We start from the raw sequence: 15,349 nt of genomic DNA on the forward strand, positions 1-15,349 counted from the left end.
TTTAATATTTGAAAATAAAATATTGCTTTCCTTGGTGAGCTGGATCTCTACAAATGATTGATTTTTATGAATTAAGGTATTCAATATAAATTCCTTCAGGGTATTTATATTTTAGCATTGCTACAATCTAACTGAGAGACGTGCACTTGTTCTGGAATTACATTTTTAAAATGCAGTTCCCTATTTGTGCAGCCTGTACCTCTAATATGTATGTATATATATATATATATATATATATATATATATATATATGATTTTATATGTAAAAATTGGGTTTTTGTGGTGTACTATAAGACTGGCACCATTGGTGAGTTAATACTCTTACATCTACAACTTTTTTGTAATGTAATACTGCAAAGATAACAGCATTTTCTTCACATTCTTGTTGCAATTTAAACTCAGCTGTAAACTTCACAGGGTCCTTAAAGCTCTGCAGCACACAGATCAGGAAAACGTCCTGCCTATGACAGGATTTTAGATATATCTATCAATCAATCAATCAATCAATCAATCAATCAATCAATCAATCAATCAATCAATCAATCAATCAATCTATCTATCTATCTATCTATCTATTTATATATCTATCATTAGTTATTTTTATTCTAATATACTAGCTACGTTTCCTTCATTAGTTTTTGTTTCTTTGTTTGTATTTAATACGGCCCACCGGTGATTATAAACTTTGCTTGACCTACACAGTACTGAGTACTAGACTACACCTCAACACCTCACACAGTCACTTATGCACTGGTCCAATATACTCCTCCACTGGTCTGCTGTGGGTCGGTCCCATACATTACATGGACTGTAACATTAACAGTCTATGGTCCCATATTATATAGTCTATAGTCGGTCCCCATTACCCCGCATGGTGACGCTGTGACGCTGTGAGCCCTGTGAGCCTTCTCATACTCGTCATCTGAGACACTTCCGGGTTGGTGGTCTTCCGATCACATCTCGTGACAGATTTTATTTACCAGCAGCCGAAGTGGCAGCTGCAGCTGCTGGAGTGAGAACCGGGCTGCTTCATGGGGCCAGAGTCCGAGCACCAGATGAATCTAAACATGCCTTTTCGGAGACAACTCTTTAGTTAAAGGTGCCGTAAAAGACAAACCATGTGGAGAGTTCAAGGTTTTGTTGGAAGAGGTGAGACCCCCCTTTTACATAGCTAGGCTAATGTTAGTGCCATGTCGTTTCTTCAAGTATCGCTTTTATTAAGAAATAAACGCCGTTTATAGTGATTCCCGTGTTGCTTAACGTTAGCTGTTTTTAGCTAATGTTAAGGGTTATAGTAAAGCCAATTCATATAGGCCTAAAAAAAAAACCGTAAACTTTTTTCTCTAATTAGTTACTACTCTGTCAGTGTAACTGACACCGTCACCCGGTTTATTTTGGTCGAAGTCAGTGCAGTCAGCTCCCGTTACTGACCTGCTGTCACAACCCGCTGTGGCTGTGTAACGTTAACTAATGGCTGAACTGTAACATGCCATATAGACACTATATACTGTGTGTTATTTGGAAAAATATGTGTTAAATGATTAGTCTTTGTCTCTTATAATTTTAATTATTTATCTTAACCGTAATTATTATAGCAATTTCTGGATTTAATTGTATTACTTTTTAGTTGGAATGCCATGGATTTACTTATAAACTATTACTGATTTTCATAACTTATATTTGTGTTTTACTCATCTCTGTATACGTCTGTGTGCACATATATTACATACATTAGTAATGCACTGCAAAACTACACCTCTGTCATTATAATACCCTGACACTCTTTGTAATAATGACATTTATTTTCCTGCAAGTCAGTGTACACAAGTTAACCAACCAGATCTCATTACTTGGGTTTTTATAATTTATTCCTTGGTAAATAGATTATATTTCAGGACTTCGATACTGTGTCTAAGTGCTGCTGCAAATGGCATTTAAATCTGACCATATAATAAACTTCAATTTCAAGATGCTAGGTAGTTGATTTAACATAACATAATCAGGGCTTTCCCTGCCATTATAATGTTTAGGTGCAGCACCCGAGCCGTTTTGGGCATCACCTTAGCCGAATGAATGTAACTAATCTAATAATTGTAGTTGGACTTCTTTAACAAGTTTTGTCTTTGAGTTTTTTGAGTGTTATTTATTATCTGCTCTAGCTTTTCCATTTTAGACACAGATATGGTGATTATAACGCTCCAAAATTATGTGAAGAAGAGATGCAAAAGTACCACAAAGGGACACAAACCGACTACAAAGAGATGCCAAATGACCACTGAGAACCAAAACAACCCCAAAGAAAAACAAAAATTACCAAAAAGAGACACAACACGGCTACAAAGAGATGCAAAATCTCACAAAGAGACACATGTATGGGGAAATTACATTTCTTTTAAATTGAAAACCGTTACATTTTTTTAAGGAAGGATGCCTAAACTTTCGCAGAAATATCGGCAGTAAAGCATAGTAATAATAGTTACCACTTTATTTTATTCCTCCCATAATTTCATACAGATTAGCTGTTTTGTAGAAAGGTTTCTGAAAAGGACTTTGTAATGTGGTGCTTGTTATAGGCTAATATGAGACAGAGTTCACTTCTAGTTAATTAGTTCCAATTAGTTCTAGTGTCTTCTCTAGAGAGTCTCTTTGTCAGTGCACAGCAGGTCAGCTACACATGCAACAATGTGAAATGCGTCTACAGTCAAGCATACAATTCAGCATAAATGGAGAACAAAGTTTTCCAGTGATAAAGGAATAATGAATAAACATTTAATTGGGTTCCTAAATGGAGCAGTTCTCTGCTTTGGAAATCAACAACTGCTTATAAACTACCAAAGTAGCTAGGGGTGTATCGATACATCGATCTGGATCGGATTATCGATTTTATGTTTTTGTTAGATAGTGCAGATAGACAGGAAAGGGCAGAGGAGAGAGAGGGGATGACACACAGCATCTTTAAGACGAAAGTGCCTTTATTTTGTAATTCCCACTTTATATTTTTTCTTTTTATTTAAAAGAATATTTTGTTTTTCTTTTAAATGGCTGGAAGAACTCGGTAATTGTTCAGTCATACTTTAGTTGCTTTTTGTGAGTTGATACAAATGGAACTGATGTTAAATGGGCACACAATATCGTCTCATGTCGAACGCATCCCCTAAATTGAATCAAATCGAAATTTCCTTGGAATTTATTAGTAAAAAACAGGCCGTGTTTTGTATATCAGGTAGTTTTGAGGAGGCTGAATCTCCTACCGCGCACTGAGCACTGGACATTATTGTCTAATTTCTGCTGTTTTTGTCTTCCCATCACTTCTCAGTTCTGCACCGGTGCCATGGCAGCACACCCCTGCGGCTTCCCCAGAACCAGGGGCAGTCTCAGGGACTGGGCGAGGTTGAGGTCATCAACAGCTCAGCTGTCCTCTCCAGCTCTCGACACTCCTCTGACATCAGGTACTTCTATCCTTTCTTTTTCACTGTTCAAACTTTGTCCAGGTCCGATGAGAAAAGCCTGGAAAGAAAGAAGAAAGAAATGGAAAAACACTGAGGGTCTCACTTTGATCTCACGACTTCTTTGCCCTCAAACCACCAGCCATATTATCAGCTGATGAAAAGAAAACTTTTAAAATGTCACACCTCAGAGACTACCTTCATCCCATTCCTTTCTTGTTCCTTTACCCCTTCTTTGAACCCGTTCTCCACCCGCAGCTCTCTTGCTGCCTCCCTTTCAGCTGGTTGCATCATCCACCCGCATCTGCTGTAAGCATGAACATTGTTAGTCAACCGCACAAAAACAAAGCCTTGTGCCTTAAGCAGGGTATTTCTGTGATGCCTTCATACAATATACTGGAAATAGACACAGACATATACTTGTTATATGTTGTTTGTACTGTTTTTCTGTTAGCTCTCAGAAAGAGGAGGGTGGAGAGAGGAGGAAGAAACAGAGGACCTTTCAGTTTGGCTATGCTGAGCTTCCACGTTACACAGCCCTGGATGCTGTGGGATGGGTATGTCTTCATTTTCAAATGTAAAAGGCCTAACACATTTACTGATATGTCCAGTATGACTTGGATATCTGGACTGATTAGAGAAATAGTGCGTGATGGCCTGGCTTCCATGCACTGTTTGACAACAATTAGTATTAAAGGTGGAGTCTGCGATTCTAATCCAATACTCTTTTTGGCAAATTCAGCAAATATCTCTTTGCGGTCCGCTAGCTGTCTGTCCTGTGTGTGCGCGCTGAAAAGAAAAATGGTGTTCATGCACAGTCCTGGCTCTGTAAATGGGAAACAAACAAAAGCATTTCGGACCGAGCCACCCAACACTATTCGGTTTGTGCTCGTGCACAGGAAAGGGGAATGGTTATGGATGTATAAAGAAATGGCAGTGGGAGCGAGAGGGACGGTAAATTTGTTCCGAAGGAGCACTGATGGAAGGGGTGTATTTGTTAGGTTGTTGAGTTCAAGTATCAACAATCTTTTATCCGAATCTCCACCTGTAAATCCATTTAGAACTAACTGTGATCGCAATAACCAGCTGCAACCTTCATGAGAAAAAGAACAGACACTAAAGCAACCATTCAAAACCAGTCCACCTCCAAAACTGTGATCTTTGCTGCAGATGAAATTGTGCCACTGTTCTCATCTCCACACTTATTTCATATTAAAAGTGCTGTGTATTTAACTGTATCAACTAAAAACTCAAAGGAATCACATTAGTTGCTTGTAGAAGTTCATGTTACAAGTGTAAAAGTAAATACAACCATTAAACAAAAATGAATCCGGCATTGTGGCACATTTGGCCTTTTGCCAAAATATGAGATGGCGTTCACAACATGATATGGTTCACAGTTGCTCACATCCACTGCTTACCCACACATATTCTCCATCTGCAACTCGCTGCTTCTTTTCTTCAACACCACTGTGTAGAGTTATGGTTGAAATGGAAACCCGCTGACTGTTGGCTCTCCATGACACATCGTTGGCCATTCCTGGTACCAGGAGTAGCAGTGCACATCTCACACATCTCATGACAGCGATGACAGTGGAGCTGATGTCTATCCACAGGGTGCTGCAGCAGTTCTGTTCATGCAGATCTGTAGGAAGATCCACTCCCAGTTCTCCTCAAGCACTGATCCGAATCCGCTCCCTGGAGCCCTGACAGCACCCTCCACTCTTCACAAGTATGGCTACCGCATCCTGCTGGAGATCTGTGAGTCGCATTATTGTAACTAAGCTCTAGGTCCACTGATGGTTCACCATTTTCACATAAGCTGATGAAATCCATTGCCAAGATAGTTCTACACAACAGATATTTAATCATCTCAAATCCAAACTTTTTTTCCTTTTTTATTTTGTGTGAAAATGAAAATCCTTCAAAATCCTGATTTAGTGTTGTTGTCTGGGTTCTCCAGTGTCTAGACGAGATGTCCTGCCCAGAGGAAGCAGTGTGTTGTGTCTGCAGGGGGTGCCAGAGAGACAGGACAAAGATCAGTCTCTGAGCAGCAGTACAGGTGACGCCAGTCTTCACAGCAGCAGTGAACAGGACCATTTGACTGCTGACTGCTCCCTCTCTGACCAACAGAGGGCACTCCCGAACCAGGATTCTCCTATACCTGGTTTGTTCTGTGCTCTGTGGTAGTCAAGATTGTTTAAAGATAGTTTTTTTTTTTTCTCAAAATATTATTGACCTCACATTTGTAGGAGTGGTGAAAATGATATTTTTCTTGCCTGACTCACAGAGGAATCACTTCTGTCAGCATCCTGTCCTTTGCAGAATGATGCCAACCGAGACAACACAGAGACTAAAGATGCTAATGACAAGGTGGAAGACTAGCTCGTTTAGTTTGTGTGAAGTTTGTTTTAAAGAAAGCAGCATTTTTTTCTTCTTCCTTGTAACTTGTCATCTCAGCTTGATTGTTGTTTTTCTCCTCTTCTGTGTTTTCAGGACATGTTGTCTGATGAGGAGAGGCTGGCAGGAGCAGCATTGAATCTCAGACATGTGGGCGAAACCAGCATTCCCGTTATCCTCAACATCATTGGTAATGATATATTGACACAGTTACACACCAAATCATTTTCACACATTAATTCCTACTCAAGGCAATCCTTTTTAAACCAACCAAATGTTCTCCTTTTATAGTCTTTTTTTTAATTTCCCTCTTCCCATAGCTTATATCTTCATCTCTCTGTTTATGGCAGGTCTACAAAGTTCCAAGACTGAGAACTACGAGGAAGCTTTTACATGTTTTGTAGCTGCAGCTCAGCAGGGTTACGCCAAGGCCCAGTTTAATGCGGGTGTGTGCTACGAGAAAGGCAGAGGAGTCAGCAAGAACAAAGAGAAGGTGAGAATCCAGACAGCACACTTTACTTTCTTGAATGCTTTGTCATTCTTAAAATAATCATACTTATGCTCCTCCTATATGCAAAAAAACAGTGTTGAGAGATCATTTTTGTGTGTTTTCTTTTCAAGGCTCTGCATTATTACTGGCAGGCAGCAGTTGGGGGTCACAGGCAGGCTCAGTACCGCTATGCAAAGCTGCTCCTGACCAGCAGGGGGCACCAGAGTTTAGAGGAGCTGAATACAGCCATCAGCTTACTGGAACAGGCTGCTGCAGCTGGACTCACCAAGGTATGAAATCAAGACAAAATCCTATTAACTCTTCTTCATTCTTTCATACAATGCCTTTTTCAACTGTGGTACATTCAAGTACTATTTAACAACACCTAAAATAATAATTTTCCAACAGTGCTTTTCCACGTTATCATTTTATGAGATTGAACTGTAGTTCAACTTAGTCATTTAATAACTTGTTTAAAAATCTTCTTTCACAGGAGACATTTAGACATCTCACAGTAGAAAAAGAGCAGGTATAATAAAATAAATGTTGGCTGAATTTAATTTGGCTGCTTCCGTTTCAGGGTACTGGTATTGTGCATGCTGGCTCACTCTCACACTGTCATGGCTTACTGGGACATTTTAATAGAGCAGAGTCAACATTAATGTTATTAGTAACATCTGTGCTTTTTAAAAAAAACCTATTATTAGTCAAAATGTCTTTTGTAGAAAAGGAATATTATAATTACTAAAAAGAGCCAGTGAAAAGTACAACAGTGTTAAGCCATGAAAATAACATAATATATACACAACAATATATAACATATATAAAATAACACAATATATAACATATAACATTTATTTTCTGTTTAGTTTAAAAAAAAAAACCTGGAAGAGGCATCTCACTTTACAGCATCTTGTTAAATATGTAAAACAAATTGTGAAGACTCAAATTACACAGGAACTGTGTGTTATTAAACAATCGTCTCATTGCTATTTACCACGCTGGCTAACCATGGATCATTTTATGCTGGTGTATTCCAACAGAAGTGAATCCACTATCTCTCCCTCTCTCCATCTTCAGGCTCAGGTCTGCTTGGCCTCAGTCTACACTCAGGAGCCGGTGAGAGACGGGAGCAGGTCTGTCCACTACCTGAAGATGGCAGCAGAGAGTGGAGTGAGTGTCCTTCTAGATGCTTCGAGAGTTTTATCTATGGCTTTAACGCTCCCACTGTCCCTTCTCAATCACTCTGTATTAGCAAACTAATACTGTTGCTACAAATCACTTTAGAGCTGCAGCCTTGCTGAATGTCCCAGTGTTGAGTGTCACACGGGGCTGTTGTGATTGTTTGAATAGTGACATCTTCCATCCTCTCCCTTTACTACTATGTCTATTTAAGTTCCTGGTGTCGGTTGATAATGTGTTACATTAAGTTCCCGGCCTGTCTCTGCACAAATGCCACCAAGTTCTTGATATAAAAGGTTATTCCTGAAAATGAAAAAGCCAAAATCACATGTTTATTTTTATGCCTCTGCGCCCAGCAACAGCCGTAGCTGAATACCTTTTTATTAAATTGCCCTTAAAGTCTTCACTACAAAATGATGAGTCTGGACAGACATGGATATAAACTGCAAGTTGACTGGTTGGCGGAGGCATACAAGAGCAAGGCGGTAATTCGAGTTGTTCATGTGTGCAGGACGACACCGCCCTGCTGTTCCTGGGTCAGTGTTGTGAGAGCGGCTTTGGGGTGCAGCAGAATCTGAGGACAGCGATTGAATACTACAAACAAGCGGCTCAAGCAGGCAACAAGCAGGCTAAAAGCTTAGTGACGCCTCCTAGTGATTCATTCAGTAAGGGTAAGCACACAAATTTCACATTTGTATTGGTCATTGCATTTTGTGCATTTGTTAGTGATGGCACCGCATGTGGTAAGGTCTTAATGAGCCAAGACAGCAGTGATAATATCTGTGGGAATGAGCAATGGATTTCTCTTTTGTCTCCCTCTCCTCTTCAGCAGAAGATGCCGTGTTGCGCTCCATCCGTTCAGCTCCATGTTTCTCTGCAGCCAACCATCAGCTCCAGCAGCGGCTTTCCTCTCTTGCCAGTCGTGTCTCTCCCTCCACCAGTCGCCCCGTCACCCTTCCCCTCCTGCCTCACTCGTGGAGCACCGGGAGCCTGTGTGCCCCCCCGCCGCTGTCCTCCACGCCTCTTCACCTCCACCCCAGCACTGAGGGAGGAGCCTGCCAGTGGACTGTAGGGATAGGATAGTTTACTGAGCCAGCACAGGTCCAACTGAGGAATGTATTTCATAGCGTGAATGTATTTTCCCCAGAGGAGAAAGGTCAGAGTGTGTTAGGTGTGTACATATTGTGAAGTCAGGATTAGAGTGAATACATTTATTTACATTTATATATATTTTATACTTATATATATATATATATATACTCATATGAGTGTGTAGACATTAAGGTGTTTAAGATTTGTGTTTTTGTAAGTCTGAAAGAGTTTTTGGATACAAGGTCTTATATGTAGAGTGAGATATGGAAGTTTTTTTTAATTATTTGTTTCTATTTAGTTCAGTTTTTTTGTTATACAAGTTCTCCTGTGAGTAAGAAAATGTGATCTAGGTGCCTTTGGGTGGCTTCTCTCCCTACTGATGTGGCATTTATCACGTTAAAAAAAAAGAGGTTTGTCATAATTGTGTCTGCAAACTGTATTGCTGGGTTCACGCCTCTGAAACTGTCAAAGTGCTTTAAATTCGTGTCATAGGTTAACCCTCAATAAAACCGTTACCATCTTTGTAAAAGAACAACTATAGAAGTGACAAAGGGAAAAGCTTTGTGATAGTCCATCCTGTTAACTTTAAACATGCCAAAGTGAATTATGATGCACTGTAAGGAGGATGTTGGACTGTCTTGGACACATGCTAAGTAAAACTATTAAAAAAAAAAAGTTTTATGGCTGTCTTGTTACTGTATAATTATTGTTAAAATTCACTGATGAGCAGAAACAGTATTCTAGGAGCAGAGAGTGGTTTGTCTGTATTCAACAATAACGTTAATTTTAATTAAGCAGTGCAATAGTCTGGACTTGTCCTGTTCTGTATGGAAATAACTTTACAGATGATAACATCATTTGTTTTAGAGCCACTGAGTCCATCCTCGTGCAATATTTATCTAAAGAGAACTAAAAGTGCCTGTGTCTTTCAGGGGCAGATGTGAACATCGTTATAGCCCTGCAAACCATTCATATTTCTTCAGACTACTGCATGACGTAAGGCTCTGATGATGTCTGATTCCATTACCTGAGTTGCAAAATAACACCGGTAGATTTATTATGGTTGCGTCTCCTTTGTGCGCCGAGCGTCATGCGTCCGCGGCAGTGATTGGCCGGCTGGGTGAGGACTCCACAGCGCCGTGCCGCTCCGGGATCCTCTGGCGCAGAGAGAAAGCTTGGCCGCCAGCGAGTACCGAGCCGGGCTGGGAGAGCAAATGATGTGATCTAATACGGGCGGCCGGCTGCAGCTACGGGCGGACTGGCTCTTAAGCCCCTGTCGAACTCGGCGCTGCTTAATAGTGTGTGTGTGTGTGTATTTGTGTGTTTGTATTTGTGTGTTTGTGTGTCGTCGTGGGAGCGGAGGCGCAGAAGCCCGGAGGCTGACCGAAGCGGTGAGTGGATGTAAATAGATGCTCTTGATGGGATACACTCCCCTCCCAGTGCGGCGGTAGTGATGAGGCTGGATGCTGAAGATTTACTGCGTCTGTTACATATCGACACCACTGCTTCTGCAATAACTCCACCTATGCATCTTCGGCTTATGGTGGATTTAAAGATGAGCTAAAGCTGTTTCTGATATATCAGTGAGGGAGTTTATTAGGGTGGCGGCAAGAAAAGACGGGCTAGAATACTCCACCGATGACATCATCGACTTTTTCAAGTTCATTTTCTTTCCAGCTTGTGCTTTCATCTGTTGCATTTGATTTCTGAAGCAGTGGGTGCAGCTCAGAGTTGAGGAAAGAGGCCTACCATTACAGGGAGTAAGTTGATGAGAATGGTTTCCTCTCACAGGCAAAGATCTCTGCAGTATCTAGCTATTATCTGACAATGAATCTCCAAAGCATATATGTCTTGTGACCTTGATACAAAAGCACTCTTGTCTGTAAATCTGTATACAAGGCCAGCAGACAGTATAAACAGCTAGAGCAGATAATTATGAAACCTTGCTCCAAAAATAGAGGGATGGCATTGTATTTTGTCTGTCAACAAGTTTTATTATGTGAGTAAATAAGTAGGAGAGGATGGGACTTGTATATCTGCTTGTTTTCTTTCATATATTACTTTGCATTTTACTGTAATGTAAACAACAGTGGTGCACAAACAAGGAAGACCAGCAACTGAACAAAAAGATTAGTTTAATGATACATGATAGGTTTTTTTGCTTTCCTGTGACAAGCTGCTAAAATCTCGTGCACCTCATGAATGACCTCTGCTGTTGGAGAGCACAATAGATTTATTGAGGACAACAGTTGAACTACCTCTGTGTGTTTGACTGTCCTGCAAACTGCTGTGTCATTCTCCTCGCTTTCTCCCTCTCTAAGAGCCATCATCTCTCCTCCCCACTCCCCTCACATCCTCTCTTTGCCCCACTTTGTTTAACTAATGGAGATCTGGCTGCATTGTCAGGGGGGAAAGGAAAGAAAAGGATGATCAAGTTTGTCTGCAACTCAGATATAATAGTAAAAAAAAGAAGAGAAATGGACAATAGGGAATTGAAATGCTGTTTGCTTCTTACTCCTTGTCTGTTTTGGGGGTTGTGTCTGGATGTGTAATTTGTCCTCTGAGTCATGCAACACATTTGCTGATTTTTAGCTTCAGTCTCAAGGCACGATTTGTTGTTGTCTGGTGGAAAGCTTGAATCTCCAGCTTTTGAGGCCTTTACTGTAGCTTGACATCTAATTTTGAAATATTTTAATAAGCCTAAACATTCAGGAAATTAATTAGCTGGTATTCTGATGAGACCTCTCGGCTCAGTGCAGGTAGCTTGTACCTGTTGACTCCGTGTTTGTGAGTGTGAGCGCAGATTCAGCACAAACAGGTTGTTGTGGTTGTCTGGCTCAGTGACAGAGGGACAACACGACAACCACCCAGGGAGAGGGGAGCAGATAGGGGCCCCGCATGAACAAAGTGCACTGCCCAGGGAATCGTCTCTTTCCAAAATCCTGCCTTTGTCTTTTCCCAAGATCTCGTGCTTTCAAATCTGCTGCGTTTGTATTTTCCATGTTTTTTGGAAAAGGTGCTGATGATGACTGCAGAATTGTTGGCTGACAGGATGTTTATACATTTTCCTTGCGTGCCTGGGCATGTTTTTCTACCTGCAGTTGTTTACCAGCTTCCCACAGGGTTGTGACCAAATTAGATAATTCAGAAACAGAAGTGACAGTGATGCAACCCATACCGTGCCGATATGTGCCGTGTCTTAAGAACAGAATGATTCTCTGCTACTGTCTTTGTTGCTCTCCATCTGTCTGTATTCAGCATTACAGGGCTGATCCTCCTGGAGATAAAAGAGACATGGCTAGCTAGTTAGCAGGAGCTGGCTGCCACTTCTCCTCCCCACAGGCTGGCTTACTGCTCAGCTCCGGCTTTCAATGTGAGTCCTAGATGAATACATGTAGCCTCTGACTCACTCCCAATATCATGCAAATGAAATCCAGCTTTATGTCTTTGATGAAGTGTTTTTTTTAACACTTCAACAGTGACACCATAGTGTATCAATAAAAACCTCTGAGACTAGCAGAGCTGCAGCCAAAGAGAGCAAAGAGCAAGATGTTTTTTATCGGCTTTATGTTCATTTGTAACATAAGAGAAATGCAAATGAGTGACACAGCACTGATGTCATCCATTTGTGATGATTTCAGAGACACACACAGAGAAAACACCCAGAGAGTGCTTAGGCCAGAAATAATGAATCAAAACAACAACATTATATTATATTTTTTATTACATTATATTATATTATTTGTAGTATAGTAGTTTAGTACAATATATAAGCAGAGAGGCCAGAGGAACAAAGCTTTTAAAAACATACTAACCCAGTGACCAACAATTAGAGATAAAATTGGAGATAAGTAGAAGCGTAAAAGAAGCTGGAGAAGTGTTATTGTACTCTGACTCACTCACTCAGGGAAAATGGAAAGCGAGAAACACTTCCGTCTCTTAAAAAATCTAATGAAAAAAAGAGTTAAATTCATCTTAAAGGATTCCTATCAATAATGTAATGTTTAACGTTATGTGTTTGTGTAAAAGGAAAAAAAAAGAATACAGACATGATACTAAATGGTTTTTTTTTGTTTGTTTTTTTACAGTCTCTAATGTCAACATTGGTATCCACCTCAAAAATCCAGCATCAGTTGGGCTATATTGTGTAGCATATCAGGTTATACACCGTTACATGACTTCTGACAGTGTGTCTTTTCTCTCATCAGCCATGATGTCAGTACAAACTCCTCCTCTCTCCCGCTCTGGCTCCTCCCCCTCTAATGTGGGTCTGGCCAATCGCAGCGGCCCCTCCACCACCCCTCCCACCTCCCTCAGCCTTCGCTCGTCATACAACCAGTTGCTTGGGCGAGATGTCATCAAGGAGTCCATGGAAACTGGAAGTTCGGCCACTTTGCCAAAGAGCCGTCAGAGGTACGCGATGACCAGTGTGCGGAGCGCCATGGGGATAAGTGACAACTTGGCTTTGTCTTCTAAAAACCAACCTGTGACCAGAGGGAGGGGTCTCCCCACCAAGTCCTCCTCCAGTTCTGCCCTCTACTCCTCTTCGTCCTCCTCTTCGCTGTTTAATACAAACAACCCCAAACTGGCCAAGAATGGGGCCAACATGCAGAGACGAGCTGAGAGTCAGCAGCTGGAGCTAAGCAGGGCCAATACAGATGGCAAAATTCACAATGATCCGATCAATAACCCCAGTTCTGACTGGCTACAATTTGGAAAAGACAACTCACAGCTGCCCCCGTTCCGTAGAAGGACCAAGAGCTTCTTGGAGTATCATGGGAAGGGCTGGGATCTGGACCTCAGTTGTGGCAACAAAGATGACAAGGAGGAGAAGAAGCAGCAGCCTCCCCCAGAGAAGGAGCAGAGCAGCCCTGCCAAGGAGAGGGAGAGCCAGAAGGAGGAGAAGTCCAGCAACAAGCAGACCTGCCAGGAAGAGAAGGAAGAGGGGGAGCCAGTGGTGGAGGAGGAGGAAGAGGAAGATGACCCCACACCTACACCAAGGCAGCCCCTTCTACCAGTGGTGGTGGAAGCTCCGCTGTCCCCCACGTCCTCCTCCTCCTCCACCAACAGCCCAGAGTGGGTCCCAGACCACCAGAACCACCACCAAAACCAGGCTCCAGTCCAGGTCAGAGAGGAGCTCTGTGCCCAGGTTCAGGCTAGTCCACGCAGCCCTGCAAAGCCCCCCAGAAGCTCCCAACCCCGGGTAATCAAGGTTGAGCTGCACCCCAACAACGAGAACCAGTTCCTGCAACAGTACCCGCCTTCTTCCCCTAAACAGGCCAGGGCTGCAGAAAGGAACACCCCAACCAGGAACCGGGCACCCCCTGCCCTGCCAGATCCTGAACCAGTGATGGGGCTCCCTAAAGTGGGCTTAAGAATGGATCTGACTCCTGAAACTCCATCAGAGGATGAAGACTCCAGTTGGACCACCTTGTCCCAGGAGACGCCCTCTCCTCAGACTCCACGGGAGACAGGTTCGATATGCGTTTGCTTGTCTTTTCATCTGATCTTTCTTTTTCTTATTTTAATATCTGTGTCAGCCTTTAATCATGCCTCTATTACACCCTTCTTTCATTCCCTCTCTTTCTCTCTCCCTCCTTCTACCTCCTACAGACTGTCTGATCTGGAAATTTACCAAAAGCCTCTTCTTAAGTGTTAGAAAAATTATGCTTAGAACGGTTTTGCTTCAGTTTCTTTGTTAAACCATTTGCATCCAAACTGCTGTTTTAGTATTTCTATTTTAGTATTTCTGTCTTTCACGTGTTCATCATGAAAGTATGTACATTGAGTCTTTACCACATTTCAGCATTTTACAAAGTCTGTAAATTAATATTTACATTGACTCTTTCAACATTTATACAGTCTGCCTATTGTGTTACTCCTGATCTACATTACCACCCAGACCACTATTTGCACTAGCTGTATATTGACTCTTCACTAAATTCAGCATTTTATATCTTTTCATACGTCTTTTCATACTTATTGTGTTATCACTGACCTACATCACTAACTAGACCACAACTTGCACTAACTGTATATTGACTCTTCACTACCTCTCAGCAGTGTTATAGACTGACTATTCATGTATATTGTGTTGTTATTACCTTGTCACTTTCGCATATCCTCCGACTTAATTACACCTCACTTTACGCTGGCTTTGTAATGCTTACCTAATCTGCACTTTATGTAGCCTATTGTATTGTTTTCTTGTATTTTATTGTATGTGAAACTGTATGTTGTTTTGCAAGCTTATGCTTTTCTTGGCCAGGTCGTCATTGCAAATGAGAACTTGTTCTCAACGGCCCACCTGGTTAAATACAGGTTAAATTAAAAAAAATTTAAAAAGCTGATTGACCTTGCAAAGAGCACAGGATGTATCCTGAGGGCAGAGTGCATAATGTGGAGGAGATGCTGGGCATGACCAAAGATAAGAAGAAAAGCTAATGATTGCATGAACCGAATAACTAACTTGACTCCCAACTTCTTTAAAAACACTGTTGTGAACAACCTTGAGTCACTTTCTGTACTTTAGCTGAACAAACTTTGAGAGAACTCCAGTGATTTTGTCCATTCTTTGATAAATAATTATCCTAACATTAAGCAAGATAGCAGGGTGTGAAAAGGGAAAGACAAAAGGAAAGAGAAAAAAGTAGAGCTGGATTCAGTATGCGATGATTGGCAAGGATGAATGACAAAGCAATAGTGTGAGAATATGAGGATATGGAGAGAACTATAAGAA

General features: G+C 41.4%; 2 protein-coding genes across 14 annotated transcripts in view; both read left to right on the forward strand.

The window, feature by feature from the left end:
- Positions 1 to 903: 903 nt before the first annotated feature.
- dele1 (DAP3 binding cell death enhancer 1) lies at positions 904 to 9,291 on the forward strand. 9 transcript variants are annotated; one of them, XM_031319651.2, is made up of 14 exons: positions 904 to 1,149; positions 3,317 to 3,449; positions 3,705 to 3,755; positions 3,901 to 4,003; positions 5,063 to 5,207; positions 5,410 to 5,613; positions 5,737 to 5,819; positions 5,943 to 6,036; positions 6,197 to 6,339; positions 6,468 to 6,626; positions 6,830 to 6,865; positions 7,417 to 7,509; positions 8,030 to 8,189; positions 8,348 to 9,291. In XM_031319651.2, the coding sequence occupies exons 1-14, from the start codon at positions 1,119 to 1,121 to the stop codon at positions 8,599 to 8,601; spliced, it is 1,689 nt and encodes a 562-aa protein (XP_031175511.1). In that variant the 5' UTR covers positions 904 to 1,118; the 3' UTR covers positions 8,602 to 9,291. The 9 variants fall into 9 exon arrangements, with proteins under 9 accessions (XP_031175511.1, XP_031175512.1, XP_031175513.1 ...); XM_031319652.2 differs by having other exon boundaries at positions 8,351 to 9,291; XM_031319653.2 differs by having other exon boundaries at positions 8,030 to 8,183.
- Positions 9,292 to 9,703: 412 nt separating this feature from the next.
- LOC116064251 (amyloid-beta A4 precursor protein-binding family B member 2) overlaps positions 9,704 to 15,349 on the forward strand; it is a 38,197-nt gene continuing 32,551 nt past the window's right edge. For 3 of the 5 annotated variants that reach the window (XM_031319309.2, XM_031319312.2, XM_031319310.2), the window contains exons 1-4: positions 9,717 to 10,001; positions 11,869 to 11,983; positions 12,048 to 12,053; positions 12,799 to 14,084. In XM_031319309.2, the coding sequence (XP_031175169.1) occupies positions 12,821 to 14,084 (1,264 nt within the window). In that variant the 5' untranslated portion in view covers positions 9,717 to 10,001; positions 11,869 to 11,983; positions 12,048 to 12,053; positions 12,799 to 12,820. Of the gene's footprint in view, positions 10,002 to 11,868; positions 11,984 to 12,047; positions 12,054 to 12,798; positions 14,085 to 15,349 lie in introns of all 5 variants that reach the window. The other 2 variants (XM_031319313.2, XM_036007337.1) reach the window with 2 other exon arrangements.

The sequence above is a fragment of the Sander lucioperca genome, chromosome 1, assembly GCF_008315115.2.
Source record: "Sander lucioperca isolate FBNREF2018 chromosome 1, SLUC_FBN_1.2, whole genome shotgun sequence".
Lineage (NCBI taxonomy): Eukaryota > Metazoa > Chordata > Actinopteri > Perciformes > Percidae > Sander > Sander lucioperca.